The sequence below is a fragment of the Gobio gobio genome (genome assembly GCF_949357685.1).
Source record: "Gobio gobio genome assembly, chromosome: 4".
In the NCBI taxonomy this organism is placed as follows: domain Eukaryota; kingdom Metazoa; phylum Chordata; class Actinopteri; order Cypriniformes; family Gobionidae; genus Gobio; species Gobio gobio.
In genome coordinates this window covers 18,743,380-18,758,273 of record NC_137100.1, presented here as the reverse complement: position 1 = coordinate 18,758,273, position 14,894 = coordinate 18,743,380, and the positions used below count along the sequence as shown (strand labels likewise).

Below are 14,894 nucleotides of genomic sequence, written 5' to 3'. Positions count from 1 at the left end.
AAGATGTTTATTTTAAATTTATTGCACAGCTTTTTAACAGGGCGACAATATATGATAGATGCAACAAAACCAGATGCGCACACCTTTCCTAATATGAAGGGCTTAACGGTGCATTAAGCTATTTCGAGAAACAATGTTTGAACACTATTTGAAATCAACCCATACAAACAGACCCCTCCCTTCATTGCTCTGCCCCCGAATGCATGAACATGCAATGCAAGAGTGGAGGTCTCTTTATCATAACTGAAGCGAAGTAAAATAATGCTACAGTGCACTAGAGCATATACACGCAAGAGTTTGTTTATAGTTGCCAGCAACATATCAGCTCCAGACAAACTATGGCATTTAAAACAGTCCTGTTACTGTAGCTAACATTGCAAGAACAGCATATCTTGGGTCTGTGAAACAGAAAAAACAATGTTCCTTATGTATGGAGCAGAAACAACGCAACCTCAATGTCCATTTTCAGGTCTTCCCAATTGTCTCTCTACAATGCTGGAAAGCTTTTCTAATATTAACGCGGGTCCTAAAGCTCTTGCCTGATCATAACCCTTCTTTTTCCAGTGATATTCCTCTGACCTTTTCTCTTTTGTAATGTCTTTCTCTCAAATCTCCCTCTTGCTCCCTTTCTCTCCTCCACCATCATGAGTGTATATGCTGATTGGTGTTTTGGTGCTCGGTCCGATGCACTTTCAACAGCGTTTCTCAGAAATCTCTTGCTTTACTTTTATATAAAGAGTGGCACAAATTGCTTATACACATCCCAGGGGCAGAATTGTACGCTTAAAAGCAATATGTTACAGCGAATACTGAGCATGTGATGCCAATTCATAATCCTCTCTACTCTAGTGTTTTGATCTAATAGGCACCTGGTGCGAGGACCACATCATTTAGAAACGGCAATAAACTCTAGCAAGACAAAGTCATTTTATGCAAATCTACAGACCTTTATCTATAGATCAAGTATAATAATGGGTTAGGGGTGTAACAGTACACAAAACTGACGGTTCGGTACGTACCTCGGTTTTGAATTCACGGTTCATTACGGATTCGGTACAGTAGTTTTACAAAATTGCTTTTTATTAATTTTTATTCAACAGTGGTTTAATGAAAAAAAAATGTGTCTGTCCTTAAATGAATTCAGTTATAACTAAAAGTTTATTAAAAAAGATATTGCTGTAAACTATATAGGGAGCCCTTATTTACATATTGCTGTTAAAGATTAACAACAGAGCCCAAACTAATAGCTAAATTCAGTTGCTATTTATTTTTAGATATAATAATCAACACTCATAAGCTTTACATAAGGCAGTTTTTGCATTAACTTCTAAATCTAATTATTATTATTCGTTGTTGAAATATAATCATTTAGTGGCTGTAATTTTCATGACAGGTTTATTTAAACATACATTAAATAACCAAGACATCACTAACAGGCTAAGTAGTATAAAATGAATATATATAGGCTAATATAATTAATATATAGGCTAATATAGTGCATGTATTCAGTGAAAGAGTTGATTTCTCTAGTGAGCTAACAGCTGTGGACACTGAATGACTTCTGAGGTAAACGTGATTCTACATGACATTGTTTACAAGCTGTTTTATTGTCTTTCTGCGGTTGAAACACAGATGGAGCGATTACACGACATATGATACATTTCAGTAAGTTGTAATGTATCCTCAACATACCTTAAGAGATATTAATTTATGTTTATTCTTTAGGAAGAGATGATCGCATTCACTCGCACGCCGTGCGCTGCCGCTTGAAGTTGAACTGATACGCGTCTATCAGTCACGTCACATTATTTATTTATTTATTTATTTATTTATTCGTTTATTTAACAGGGACAGTGTATGGCACTCAGCCACACCAGAATTAGCTACAAGCTAAATTTCATCTGTAGCCCCTGGGCAGGACAAGGTAACATACGATTAACAATCACATATAAATAGACCATAAAACATCATCACACAAGTTTCACATTCTTAAAGAGCGTTAAAGCGGCATTTATCGTTTAAAGGTGAACTATGTAGGATTTTTGCAGTAAAATATCCAGAAACTACTAGGCCAGTGTTATATATTTTGTTCAGTTGAGTACTTAGAATATCCCAAATGTTTTCAACTATTTGTAAATCGTGAGAAAATTGCTATTTTAACCAAGGAACCGGGACGTGTGAGCTATGCGTTTGAGGGAGTCGCCTGTCGATTGTGTCATATCTGCGTCACCCTCGGTTTCCGGTTTTATTCAGTGAAACACTTTACTCTCACTGCAGTGTGAACAAGTGTCATAGCAGCCGCCGAGGGAACGTCATAACTTCCTTTTCAACACACTCAGATATATCTAATACGATAAACAGAGCTGCGTTACCTCATATACTCATGACTGGAAAAGAGGAAGTGGCGCCGGCAACCGTGTCATAATAAAAGTCCTGCCGGCGACTATGCCATAATAACAGTCCCGATCTTCAATCGCTCCTGCCTTGCTCAGCTCCACAACACTCGCTCCTGCTCTGCTTCAGACTACAGTAATGTTAATAATCGCATCCATCAACATGATTTCTGCCCGAGTCCTATCCTGACTGTTTTCCACCGGCTGTGAGGTGAAGATCACATGTCCCAAGATTCTGCGCTCAAACGTGGCGTCATCAAACTACGCCTTTGTTTTGAACAGGCGACCTCTAGTGGACGGAAAAGTTACATAGTGTAGCTTTAAATTTCGTGATAAAATGGACTGAATACTCAATATGTTCGTGTGGGAACTCGGATTGAAGTGTGTTCCGCACTTTAAACAAGCCGACTGTTAACTGTTAAAGATTACATTCATAACCTTTCGGTACACGCGTGCACCAAACCGAAAGCCCTTCACCGAAACAGTTTAATACGAATACGTGTACCGTTACACCCCTATAATGGGTACATTGAGAAATGAGAAAGCTTTGAAAATAAAAATTTTCTTCCAGCTTGCCTGTTGACCCCAGTAGAGGGTTCGAGGCTCACCTGCCATTGTCTAAAAAAACCTGTGGAAAACACTGTGAAAACACATTTGTTTCAACCACCCTTATTCGAAATTTGCAGAATCAATCTAAAATGCATAATGTTTCCTTTTAGATCAAATACTCATATGATAGCTGGTTATAATAATCTGGTGATAGTGTAATAACTGTTTGTAGAAATGTGCATTCATGTCCATTTGAGAGATTGCACAGAAAATCTGAAGGTGTTATTTAAGTGTTGATGTGATATCTCCCACAGGATGCACTTAAGTTTATGCACCATGGGAAAAGACGCAAACTTATGACTGGTGACATTGACCATGCTCTTAAACTAAAAAACGTGGAGGTAAGAAAACTGCGATGAAGTGAGTCTTTTGTTTCCTCTGTCTAATTCATGCTTGGTGAACCACAACATTCAGTACCATTCACAAATTCTTTCTCCTATGTATAGCAAGTTTTTCTTTAATTGTACTTGTCTCCTTTAGCCGCTATATGGATTCCAGTCTCAAGAGTTCATCCCGTTTCGTTTTGCAAGTGGAGGTGGCAGAGAATTGCATTTTTATGAAGAAAAGGAAGTGGATCTTAGTGACATCATCAACACACCCCTCCCTCGAGTTCCTCTTGATGTTTCACTCAAAGGTAATTAACAAGCATTCCTCATATGAAACCAAATTATTTGCCATTTAGATGCAAGCCTTAGCATATATAGCATTATAGACACTGTCCTGACTCAAAAGCTGTTCCAAAAGGAACACAGCATAATTTTTCTCGCCTTTTAGAATACCTTGTTTTTGCTAAATACTAATGGTGCTTTCCCACTGCATGGTACGGCTTGGTACGGTTCGGTACAGTTTGGTATGGCGGCGCTTTTCCACTGCATGGTACGGCTTGCTTAAACAGTACCACCTTGGTTGGGGTTCCAAGCGTGCCGTACCGATACTAAATTGTGACGTGTAAACACTACAGATCACTGATTGGTCAGAGAGAATCGTCACTACTAACGTCATTAGATTTGCGACACCAAACCCGCTAGCAGTAACAGCCATGGCAGTATCATTCACACGACTTGCCCAAATTTTTCCATTGTAAGGTGAAAAAAAAACACATGCCGAGAATCAAGAACACCATTCCTTCGATATGCTCCATTGCTCCTGTTTCGCGCATGTTTTTGTGTAGCGTTTACGATGATGTCGCGGCAGTAGAGGCGGCGCATCTACAACGTAATCCCACCCACTTGAAGCGGTACTACTGCAGTGGAAAAGCAAGCTGAGCTGAGCCGTGCTGTGCCGAGCTGAGTCGTACCACACAGTGGAAAAGCAAACCGAGCCGAGCCGTACCACGCAGTGGAAAAGCCATAAGTTAGCATCAAATGTGTCCTTCCCAGAATGCATTGTAAGTGAGATCAGTAAAAAATGGTTTCAAGATAGTAGACGAGTGGAAAAATAAATTATACATATTTTTCATAAAATGCTGAAAATCTAATAAAAAAAACACTATTTAGCTCATTATTTTTTTGTTGTTGCTTTAATCGATTTGACAGCACTAATATATACATCGATCAGGCATAACATTCCTAATATTGTGTTGGTCCCCCTTTTGCGGCCACAACAGCCCTAACCCGTCGAGGCATGGACTCCACTAGACCCCTGAAGGTATGCTGTGGTATTTGGCACCAAGATGTTAGCAGCAGATCCTTTAAGTCCTGTAAGTTGCGAGGTGGGGCCTCCATGGATCAGACTTATTTGTCCAGCACATCCCACAGATGCTCGATTGGATTTAGATATGGGGAATTTGGAGGCCAAGTCAACACCTCAAACTCGATATTGTACTCCTCAAACCATTCCTGAACCATTTTTCTGTGTGGCAGGGCGCATTATCCTGCTGAAAGAGGCCAAAGCCACCAGGGAATACTGTTTCCATGAAAGGGTGTACATGGTCTGCAACAATGCTTAGGTTGGTGGTACGTGTCAAAGTAACATCCACATATGGATGGCAGGACCTAAGGTTTCCCAGCAGAACATTGCCCAAAGCATCACACGTCCTCTGCCGGCTTGCCTTCTTCCCTTAGTGCATCCTTGTGCCATGTGTTCCCCAGGTAAGCAACCAGGCACCCAGCCATCCACGTGATGTAAAAGAAAACATGATTCATAAGACCAGGCCACCTTCTTCTTCCTTCTTCCATTCATGGTCCAGTTCTGATACTCACGTTCCCACTGTTGGTGCTTTCGGCATTGGACAGGGGTCAGCATGGGCACCCTAACTGGTCTGCGGCTATGCAGCCCCATATGCAACACAAGCCAGCCTTCGCTCCCCACGTGCATCAATAAGCCTTGGCTGCCCATGACCCTGTCGCCAATTCACCACTGTTCCTTCCTTGGACCACTTTTGATAGATACTGACGACTGCAGACCGGGAACACCCCACAAGAACTGCAGATTTGGAGATGCTCTGACCCAGTTGTCTAGCCATCACAATTTTGCCCATGTCAAACTCGCTCTAATCCTTACGCTTGCCCATTTTTCCTGCTTCTAACACATCAACTTTGAGGACAAAATGTTCACTTGTTGCCTAATATATCCCACCCACTAACATATGCCTTGATGTGTATATATATTAGGGATGCAACAATACAGTTAGTCCATGGTTCAATACATACCTCGGTTTTTAACCACGGTTTTCGGTTCGGTTCGGTTCTGATGGCTTGTCACATCAGTTTTTTGCTATTCTATTCTTAAGCGACAGGAACCGCAAGAGGTTAAGGAGAAAAAAGACTATTTTTTAATTGCAATACTCTTTCTTTATTTTACTTAAAAGAATTGAAAAACCTTACTTAAACTTAAAACTTTACTTTAAAAAAAAAACCCTTGGACACATTCCTAGTGTATTGTATAATATAAAATAATAAAAAAAAAAAAAATATATATATATATATATATATATATATATATATATATATATATATATAAGATTTACACTGGCAGCTCATAGCTGTACAGCAGCATTTAAGTATGAAATTGAATGAATAAATGTACAAATAAAACACTACATAGACTTCACTATAAAATATACACTGATTCTTATTAAAGCTACTGTATTAAAGTTCTTCAGTCAAGAGCAGTGAGTGATTTTCTCTTTGTGTTTTGTTGTTGTATTAACATTAAATGGATAGTTCACTCAAAAATGAGAAATGAATACAGGTTTGGAACAATATTAGAGTGAGTAAATAATGACATAATTTTAGAGGTGAACTGTCCCTTTAAGGACAGCGTGTTCACTATAGGCTGCGCTGCTTTCGCTGCTGATATACAGCTGCTGATATACAGACACACGCGATTTTACTTTCACTTTAGACATAACCGACTGTGTTTATATTAACCTTGTGTGTATTTGACAGTATTAGCGCAGTAAGACTACTTAGTCCAGTAATCACGTGTTTGACATGCGTTTAGTGTGCGCCTCTGTGAAGCTCATGTTAAAACAGTGCATATGCACGCGAATGAGCCGGTGTTCTGTCGATTTGTCCTACCTTGTCAGATTTTGCTACCTCCCAATAAAACAGTAGGTAGCACAATTCGACAGCAAAAAAATGCTGCCTATCAGATTGTGCTACCAGCATCATATTCATCTGATTTGAGGCTTTATTAATATCCATACCTACCCCTACCCTGAACCTACCCTTAAAACTATGTAAATATTTTAAATAAATAAATATTAAATATGGATGTAAAATGCTACCTATCAGATTGTGCTACAAGAATCATATTAATGTGATTTGCTTTATTAATATCCATTAATATCCACACCTACCCCTATCCCTACCCTAAACCTACCCTTAAAATGTAAATATAAAAAATAAAAATAAAAAATATTGATGTGGGCATGCGCAGTAAGCCTTGGTAGGACAATCTGACGGGTAGGATGAAATGTCAGGACACCGGCAAGGCTTTAAAACACATGCAAATGATGAACTTTCGTGATTTTGAATAACTATAGTGTTCCGTGAGTATAACTCCACCACTAACGTGTGATGTGAATGTATGTCACGTTGTTCAGTATTGGGATGGAGGCAAATTATGGAATTTGTAGAAAAATACTTAATTAAATGCAAAACCGAAAAACCGCAATTCACAAGCGCGTATTGAACCGTCAAGGCCGTACCGAACGGTTCAATATTATATTGAGAATTGTGGCATCCCTAATATATATATATATATATATATATACACAGTGGGGAGAACAAGTATTTGACACACTGCCGAATTTGCAGGTTTGCCCACTTACAAAGCTAGCCTGGCTCCGCCCTCCTACATACTTCCGCTCAATTTTCATTTTCCTACAGTACTACGTCTGGGACTGCTGTATATGCTTAGGTTTTTTCCCGAACAATTTTTTTACCGGTCCAATCAGCGAACAGAGGGAGTGGCTGAGAGCGATGACGTTGATGTTGTGCGCTTTTTTGAGTTGTAGTTCAGTAATGGCGCCGGTGAAAGGTGCGAGTGTGTGGCACCGCTGACGAATGTCCAGAAGTTAAAGCCGGAGTGTGGCGAGGTGGACGAGCGAGCGAGACATGGGAGGAGCGAGCGAGATCGGTGTGTGTGATTGAGAATGAGACACACCGGTCTCGAGTGAGGGAGCACGGAGGCATATATGGACGAGCGACATCGGTGAAGGACGAGAGAGGACCAGGCCTGGATTTTAAGTTGTGTTTTGTTTACGTTTTGTTATGTATGTGCGCGGCAGTCGTCCGTGAGGGGCTGCCGCTTTTACTTTAAAAGTTGTTAAACGTTCGCCGGTTCCCGCCTCCTTCCCTTAACAAACGAACTCCGTTCCGTGGCCATGATGTTGTGGTCCGGGAAAAGTATTTTTCAGCTCGCTCCGTTAGTGGTGAAGGAGTTAGCTGAAGCCGTCTGTCTCCCACCACCCGCGAAAAAACCCCAGGCTGAATTACCGACTGCTTTTGACAAACACCAAGGTCGTGTGGTAATGTAATTGCTCTCCGAATCCACATCTCTGAGTTTTCAAGAATAGATCACTTAAAAATTCACTGTTTATATAATTTTTAGACCCCTGCAGAGCACCGTGCGGTTGCGTGTGCTGTAATTTGGATGCATTTCTAGACTTGTATTCCTTTAAATGCTGGCAAGTGTTTACAAGAGCAAAATATTTCATCACCGCTCAAAAAATAAAAGAAGAAAAGCACGTAAACATTTGAATTGGGCTGTTATTTACGGCAGCATTTATTCTTATCATACCAAGCATATGACATTTTATTTACAGCATATACAATCATGTTATGATTGCACAAGATATGCACCACGAGAGCAGCGCGTTCCGATCACAAAACTCTCCTCTCCACCGTGAATAAATCACAATCCGAATGCACAAAGTTTTATCACTGACACTGAGGTGGTGTGCAGTTAATGTGAGAATCAAAGGCGAACGGCGCGTGACATACGTCACGAACAAACGTTAGCGATTGGTTATGGCAGATCCAGAGTGACTTTGGCAGATCCAATAGTTTTAAACTTCAACAGAGTTCCCGCCTTCAAGGAAGTAAACGCTTGTCAATGGAGAGTGGCCAGACTCTATGTACAAATGAAATGTACAAGAGTCTGGTAAGACCAGGCTATTACAAAGCATGTAGAGGTCTGTAAATTTTATCATAGGTACTATTCAACTGTGAGTGATGGAATCTAAAACAAAAATCCAGAAAATCACATTGTATGATTTTTAAATAATTAATTAGCATTTTATTGCATGACATAAGTATTTGATCACCTACCAACCAGTAAGAATTCCGGCTCTCACAGACCTGTTAGTTTTTCTTTAAGAAGCCCTCCTGTTCTCCACTCATTACCTGTATTAACTGCACCTGTTTGAACTCGTTACCTGTATAAAAGACACCTGTCCACACACTCAATCAAACAGACTCCAACCTCTCCACAATTGCCAAGACCAGAGAGCTGTGTAAGGACATCAGGGATAAAATTGTAGACCTGCACAAGGCTGGGATGGGCTACAGGACAGTAGACAAGCAGCTTGGTGAGAAGGCAACAACTGTTGGCGCAATTATTAGCAAATGGAAGAAGTTCAAGATGACAGTCAATCTCCCTCGGTCTGGGGCACCATGCAAGATCTCACCTCGTGGGACATCAATGATCGTTAGGAAGGTGAGGGATCAGCCCAGAACTACACGGCAGGATCTGGTCAATGACCTGAAGAGAGCTGGGACCACAGTCTGAAAGAAAACCATTAGTAACACTACGCCGTCATGGATTAAAATCCTGCAGCACACGCAAGGTCCCCCTGCTCAAGTCAGTGCATGTCCAGGCCCGTCTGAAGTTTGCCAATGACCATCTGGATGATCCAGAGGAGGAATGGGAGAAGGTCATGTGGTCTGATGAGACAAAAATAGAGCTTTTTGGTTTAAACTCCACTCGCCGTGTTTGGAAGAAGAAGAAGGATGAGTTCAACCCCAAGAACACCAACATCATGGAAACATCATTCTTTGGGTATGCTTTTCTGCAAAGGGGACAAGACGACGATGGATGTGGCCATGTATCGCGAGATCTTGGCCAACAACCTCCTTCCCTCAGTAAGAGCATTGAAGATGGGTCGTGGCTGGGTCTTTCAGCATGACAACAAGCCGAAACACACAGCCAGGGCAACTAAGGAGTGGGAGCCACTCCTTAGTTGCCCTGGCTGTGTGTTTTGCGTCGTTGTAAGAAGCATCTCAAGGTCCTGGAGTGGCCTAGCCAGTCTCCAGACCTGAACACAATAGAAAATCTTTGGAGGGAGCTGAAAGTCCGTATTTCCCAGCGACAGCCCCGAAACCTGAAGGATCTGGAGAAGGTCTGTGTGGAGGAGTGGGCCAAAATCCCTGCTGCAGTGTGTGCAAACCTGGTCAAGAACAACAGGAAACGTATGAATTGCAAACAAAGGTTTCTGTACCAAATATTAAGTTCTGCTTTTCTGATGTATCAAATACTTATGTCTTGCAATAAAATGCAAGTTAATTACTTAAAAATCATACAATGTGATTTTCTGGATTTCTTTCACTCACAGTTGAAGAGTACCTATGATAAAAATTACAGACTTCTAGACGCTTTGTAAGTGGGCAAACCTGCAAAATCGGCAGTGTATCAAGAACTTGTTCTCCCCACTGTATTTAAAAAATATAGTTAATGTAAAAACTAGTGATGCACCGATCATGATTTTTCATGTCATGTCCCCACTGTATATACATACATGCATATACAAACAAAATTTTTCTTGCTGAGGAGCACTATTTGCGTGCTACGTTTGTTATCTTTGAATGACATTGTTTCCCACATAAACAAAGAAGAAAATTGCCTGTTGTCTCCGTCTTTTAGCTCACTGGTTAAGCATTGATGGTGTCCAGCCTGCAATACCAGAGAACCCACCTCCAGGTAAGAGTATAAACATATTCCCTATATGTTTAATATGTTAATATACATATTCCCAGTAAAATGTTATTATACTTCAATAAAGATAAAGTTCATACTCAAATCATACTATTATTGCATACTATATTCAGAATGTGACCTTTTTTTCCTGCTGGTGCGACTGAATTTTGTTGGAGGTCGCACTGGTGTCTCCACCGCAGTGCCCAACTGATAAGAGCTGCCATTTGTTACATATGAGAAACATCAAACTGCAAACGAAACAAAAGACGAGCAGAACCACGCTACTTGTTTGCGCTGCATGGACCGTTTCCCAGCTCTGAGTGCGAGCTCATTCACGTGCCGATCTCGATCACGCATCCCCATTACTAAATATTATTCAATTTTAATGTGATATTTTGTAAAACTAAAAGTTTAAAGATGTAGGCCACTTTGTGGCTAACAAGCACTTTTATTTTAAAAATACATGAAATTACCCCTGTAACCAGTAGGTGGTGGTATATGAGCACTTATTGACTTATGCTGGGTACACACCAAAAGATTTTTTACATCTTATAAGATTTTCAAAATGTGATAGACCAGAAACATGAAGACAAATAATCCTAGATTTAACCGTTTTGCTCCTATAGTGTGTGGTGTGCCATGATGTGACAAAGACAGCACAACACACACGAACAGATTTTCAACCAGAGTCCCGACTGTAAACAAACGAGACTTCAGAATAAGCATGGCGGTGATTGGCACAAATATTGATTTCGATCTTGATTCAGTATCAATTCATATAGCCTACTGTACATATAAAGAAAGTTTGCCTTTTTAGCACTATTTTAAACTTTTCTTGGGTTAAATTATATTTGCTTGCATTCATTAATATTCACTTGTGTGTGTGCTTATATAAGTATCATTAAAAATATTAGGATGTAAGTTATTAACGTTTTAAAATTTCACATATAAAGAAATCTAGTGTTTGATCATAAATATGTATTTAAATGCAAAACTTAAAAATAAGTAAGCAGTTATCATCTGCAATACTTTGAGCAACCCGACTAGATACATGTATATGTATTAAAGAGCCATTCAGGCACTTGGTGGGTAATGGCATTACAAATACAAATTATTATTTTTCCAGCCACAAAATGACTCTAATTTGCCTCTTTGCTTTGGAATTCTCTATTTTAACCTTAATTACTACACTAATTGTAATATAAATAATGCAAAAATATTTTAAGTGGTCATTAATTGACCATAATTATTGCACAAATAATAGGCCTATTTAGTACCAAAATATATCCTCAAAATATTCAATAAATATTATTAAACTAAAATATAGAACATTTATTTAATTGAAAAATAATGTTAAAAGGTGTATGGTCACATTTGATCACCAATGAGTATGAGTGTGACCAATTAGTAAGGAATACCTGAGGGCTAAATACAAGAAAAACATTAACATTAATGTAACAATGTTGCATCTATCATCACTCTCCATAATAAAATGATACTGTAAATGTGGTTAATGTAATAATCAATGCAAACTATGCTGTACTGTTTACCAAAACTTGCTGCAAATACCTGTATAGTGATGTGAAGCTGTTGTGTATTCAAATGTATCAGCGCTGCTTTGTGTGGAACTATTGAGCGCTCCGTGAACCACGTACGTGACCGCGCGCGCCGCCGGGAGATGAGAGCGTGTCGCAACTCTGTTTTTCCACGCCTCTGGCTTTAACTGTTATGCCACATTAGCGCCAAAACGCTATTTATTGTTTGAATTTCGTATTCAATTTTAAAAGCTTAGACTTTCAAGTTTCATATCAAAAGCAGGTTTGAGAGAAAGAGAGACGCATGAGTGACAGAGATGGAGGGAGAGCAGGGAAAGGAAATGAACGAATACGCTGCGTGTTTTAAATAGCGTTAAAAAGTTAATGAATAATGACGGGCAATATGTGGCGGCCGGTGTTGATTCTGTGGCACACCGCCACTAATTAGTCTCTGTGTGGGAAACACTGATGTTACAGAGTGAGCTAGAGGTGAGTAATGGTAAAAAAAATCACACTGCTATGTTTTTTTAAATAATTGTTGTTCTCAGGTGTCTCTTGGAAAATAGATATTAGTCTCGTTGAAATTGCCTTATTAAATAAACTTTAAATAATTTTTTTTATAGTCGGAGTTTCTTACAGTTCATGACTATTTCATCTCTCAGCGCGCTTTCGGATTGGATATTATTTCGTTTCACATTAGTGTGCGCGCGTTTGTCCTCGTGGTTCCCCCCACACATCAGGATTTCCGATTCGCGATCGGGACGGCTCCGACGTTCTTCCGAGCAGGTTCGGACACTCTTAACACACTTCACACCACAGGAAAATCTGATAAGATAATATTTAGAACCATCAAGATAATCGGGACATAGCTAGGATTGTCGGAAGGGGGGAAATCGACCCAAAATCAGCCCGATTATCTTTTGGTGTGTACCTAGCATTATTTGCCATGTCCACTCCTTAATATAAAAAAGTAAATAGTGGAAAAAAAGTAGAATGTCACAGTCTCATGAAAAACAAAACTTTTCTTGAAATTGTGACTGAATTACACAGAAAACAAGTAAAGAGTGCTCATTTTATCACTGAAGCTATCGGTTAGTTAAGTGTGATACTATCTATAAAAGAACAACTGTACATTTAATAAGAGTAGAATATTTGCATTATCCCTATAAAAATTTGGTTTTTGCACATTACTGTATATTTTTTTATCTGCATATCAATTCAAGCTCAGTGCATAACTGTTACATTTCCAATAAACAAACACGTAATATTATTAGCACTTATTAACAAAACACTGCACTTATTAAAAAAAACAATGCAAAACAATAGTAATTTTTATTATTAAATTAACTTTATGATAAATAGAAACCAAATCAGGTGCTGTCGCCACCATCTGTAGCTGGTGCCACTGTTTTATATGTATATATGTATGTGTGTATGTGTATATATATATATATATATATATATATATATATATATATATATATATATATATATATATATATATATATATATATATATATATATATATACACACTATATATATCAATCACCTTTTTTTTTCAAGTCACCATTTTTATAGCTCTTAATACCATACAGATTGTTTCAAAGCAGCTGTAAAGCAGCTCTAAAAAGAATAAAGTGTCATTGTTCAGCTGAAGTCAGTCCAGTGTTGATTCGGTTCCATTGTAAAGATCATCAATTATTTAATTAGTTCAATTGGGCTATAAAGCAGCTCTGCAGAAAACAGTGATGTCATCATCCAACTCAGTTCAATTCTCATCAAATAGTGTCAGTTGCTATGTTTACATGCAACCAAATAACACATTAGTAATCGGATTGACGGCTCAATCTGACTAAAAGTCTTCATGTAAACACCTTAATCGATCCCATTAAGCTCGATCTGAATGAAATTTTGATCAGATTGAAAGGGGTGGTTTATTGCTTTTCTAATTTGATTAAGAGAACATGTAAACACTTGATCGGATCAAAACTGGAAAGGACTGCACATGTGCAATGACTTAGGAATGACATATGACGCATGGAACTAGATGCAGTTGTTAAATAAAATGTCATAAATTACTCAGGTTATTATAAAATTTTCCTGCCACTAATCATCTGTGAAGTGAAGCAGAACAACTTCCTATCAGTCCTCACGTTATACTCTTATCCACAGGCACTTTATTTTGGGTGCAGAAAGGGGCGTTTTTACTGTTTGATAAATATAAGCAGCACAGCGTAATGGTTCATGTGCTCGTCGTCTCCTAATCAGGACCAAAAATAGATTAATTAATTCATACCGATTGAAACAAAAGGTGTACATGTAAACATAGCTCAGTGAGTGCAGTCAGATCAATAATATTGTTGAATATCATTATAACTTACATACTTGCATACTGTTAACTAGTTACTATTACTTTTGAACTATTATTAACTTGCATACTATTTGTGCAGTATTTAAAAAACAAAACAAACAATAGACAGTTTATACTGCGCAAGTTTGCAGTAGTATACAAGTATCCCATTTCTAGCCTATTACATTAAAATACATCAAATACTTTTGTGATTTCTTTATCTTTACCCTTTTTCTCCATCTCATTCAGCCCCTAAAGAGCAGCAGAAGACAGAGTCTACAGAGCCGCTCAAAGCTGTCAAACCTGGACAGGAAGAGGAAGGCTCTATCCAGTCCAAGGGTCAGGGTGCAACTTCTGCTGAAGTCAAAGGTCAGAAATTAGTTAAGTTAAAAAGGTACAGTTGCAATCAAAATTATTGAACCCCCCTGACCTGCAATATATTATGGTACATTTTATAAAAACACTTCAAGTGAAACATCAGTAAACCATCATAGAAAGTTATTAATACTATTTTTTTCTAATTAGAATTAATAACTATTATCTAATTTTGTAGATAATCCTTTACTCTTTATAACCTCAAATCT

The 14,894-nt window shown here is 38.7% G+C and overlaps 1 protein-coding gene across 1 annotated transcript in view; it reads left to right on the top strand.

The window, feature by feature from the left end:
* taf6 (TAF6 RNA polymerase II, TATA box binding protein (TBP)-associated factor) overlaps nt 1-14,894 on the top strand; it is a 69,709-nt gene that overhangs the window by 28,811 nt on the left and 26,004 nt on the right. The window contains exons 3-6 of the mRNA XM_079814577.1: nt 3,257-3,343; nt 3,483-3,636; nt 10,371-10,427; nt 14,560-14,679. Coding sequence (XP_079670703.1) covers nt 3,257-3,343; nt 3,483-3,636; nt 10,371-10,427; nt 14,560-14,679 — 418 coding nt within the window. The remainder of the gene's footprint in view (nt 1-3,256; nt 3,344-3,482; nt 3,637-10,370; nt 10,428-14,559; nt 14,680-14,894) is intronic.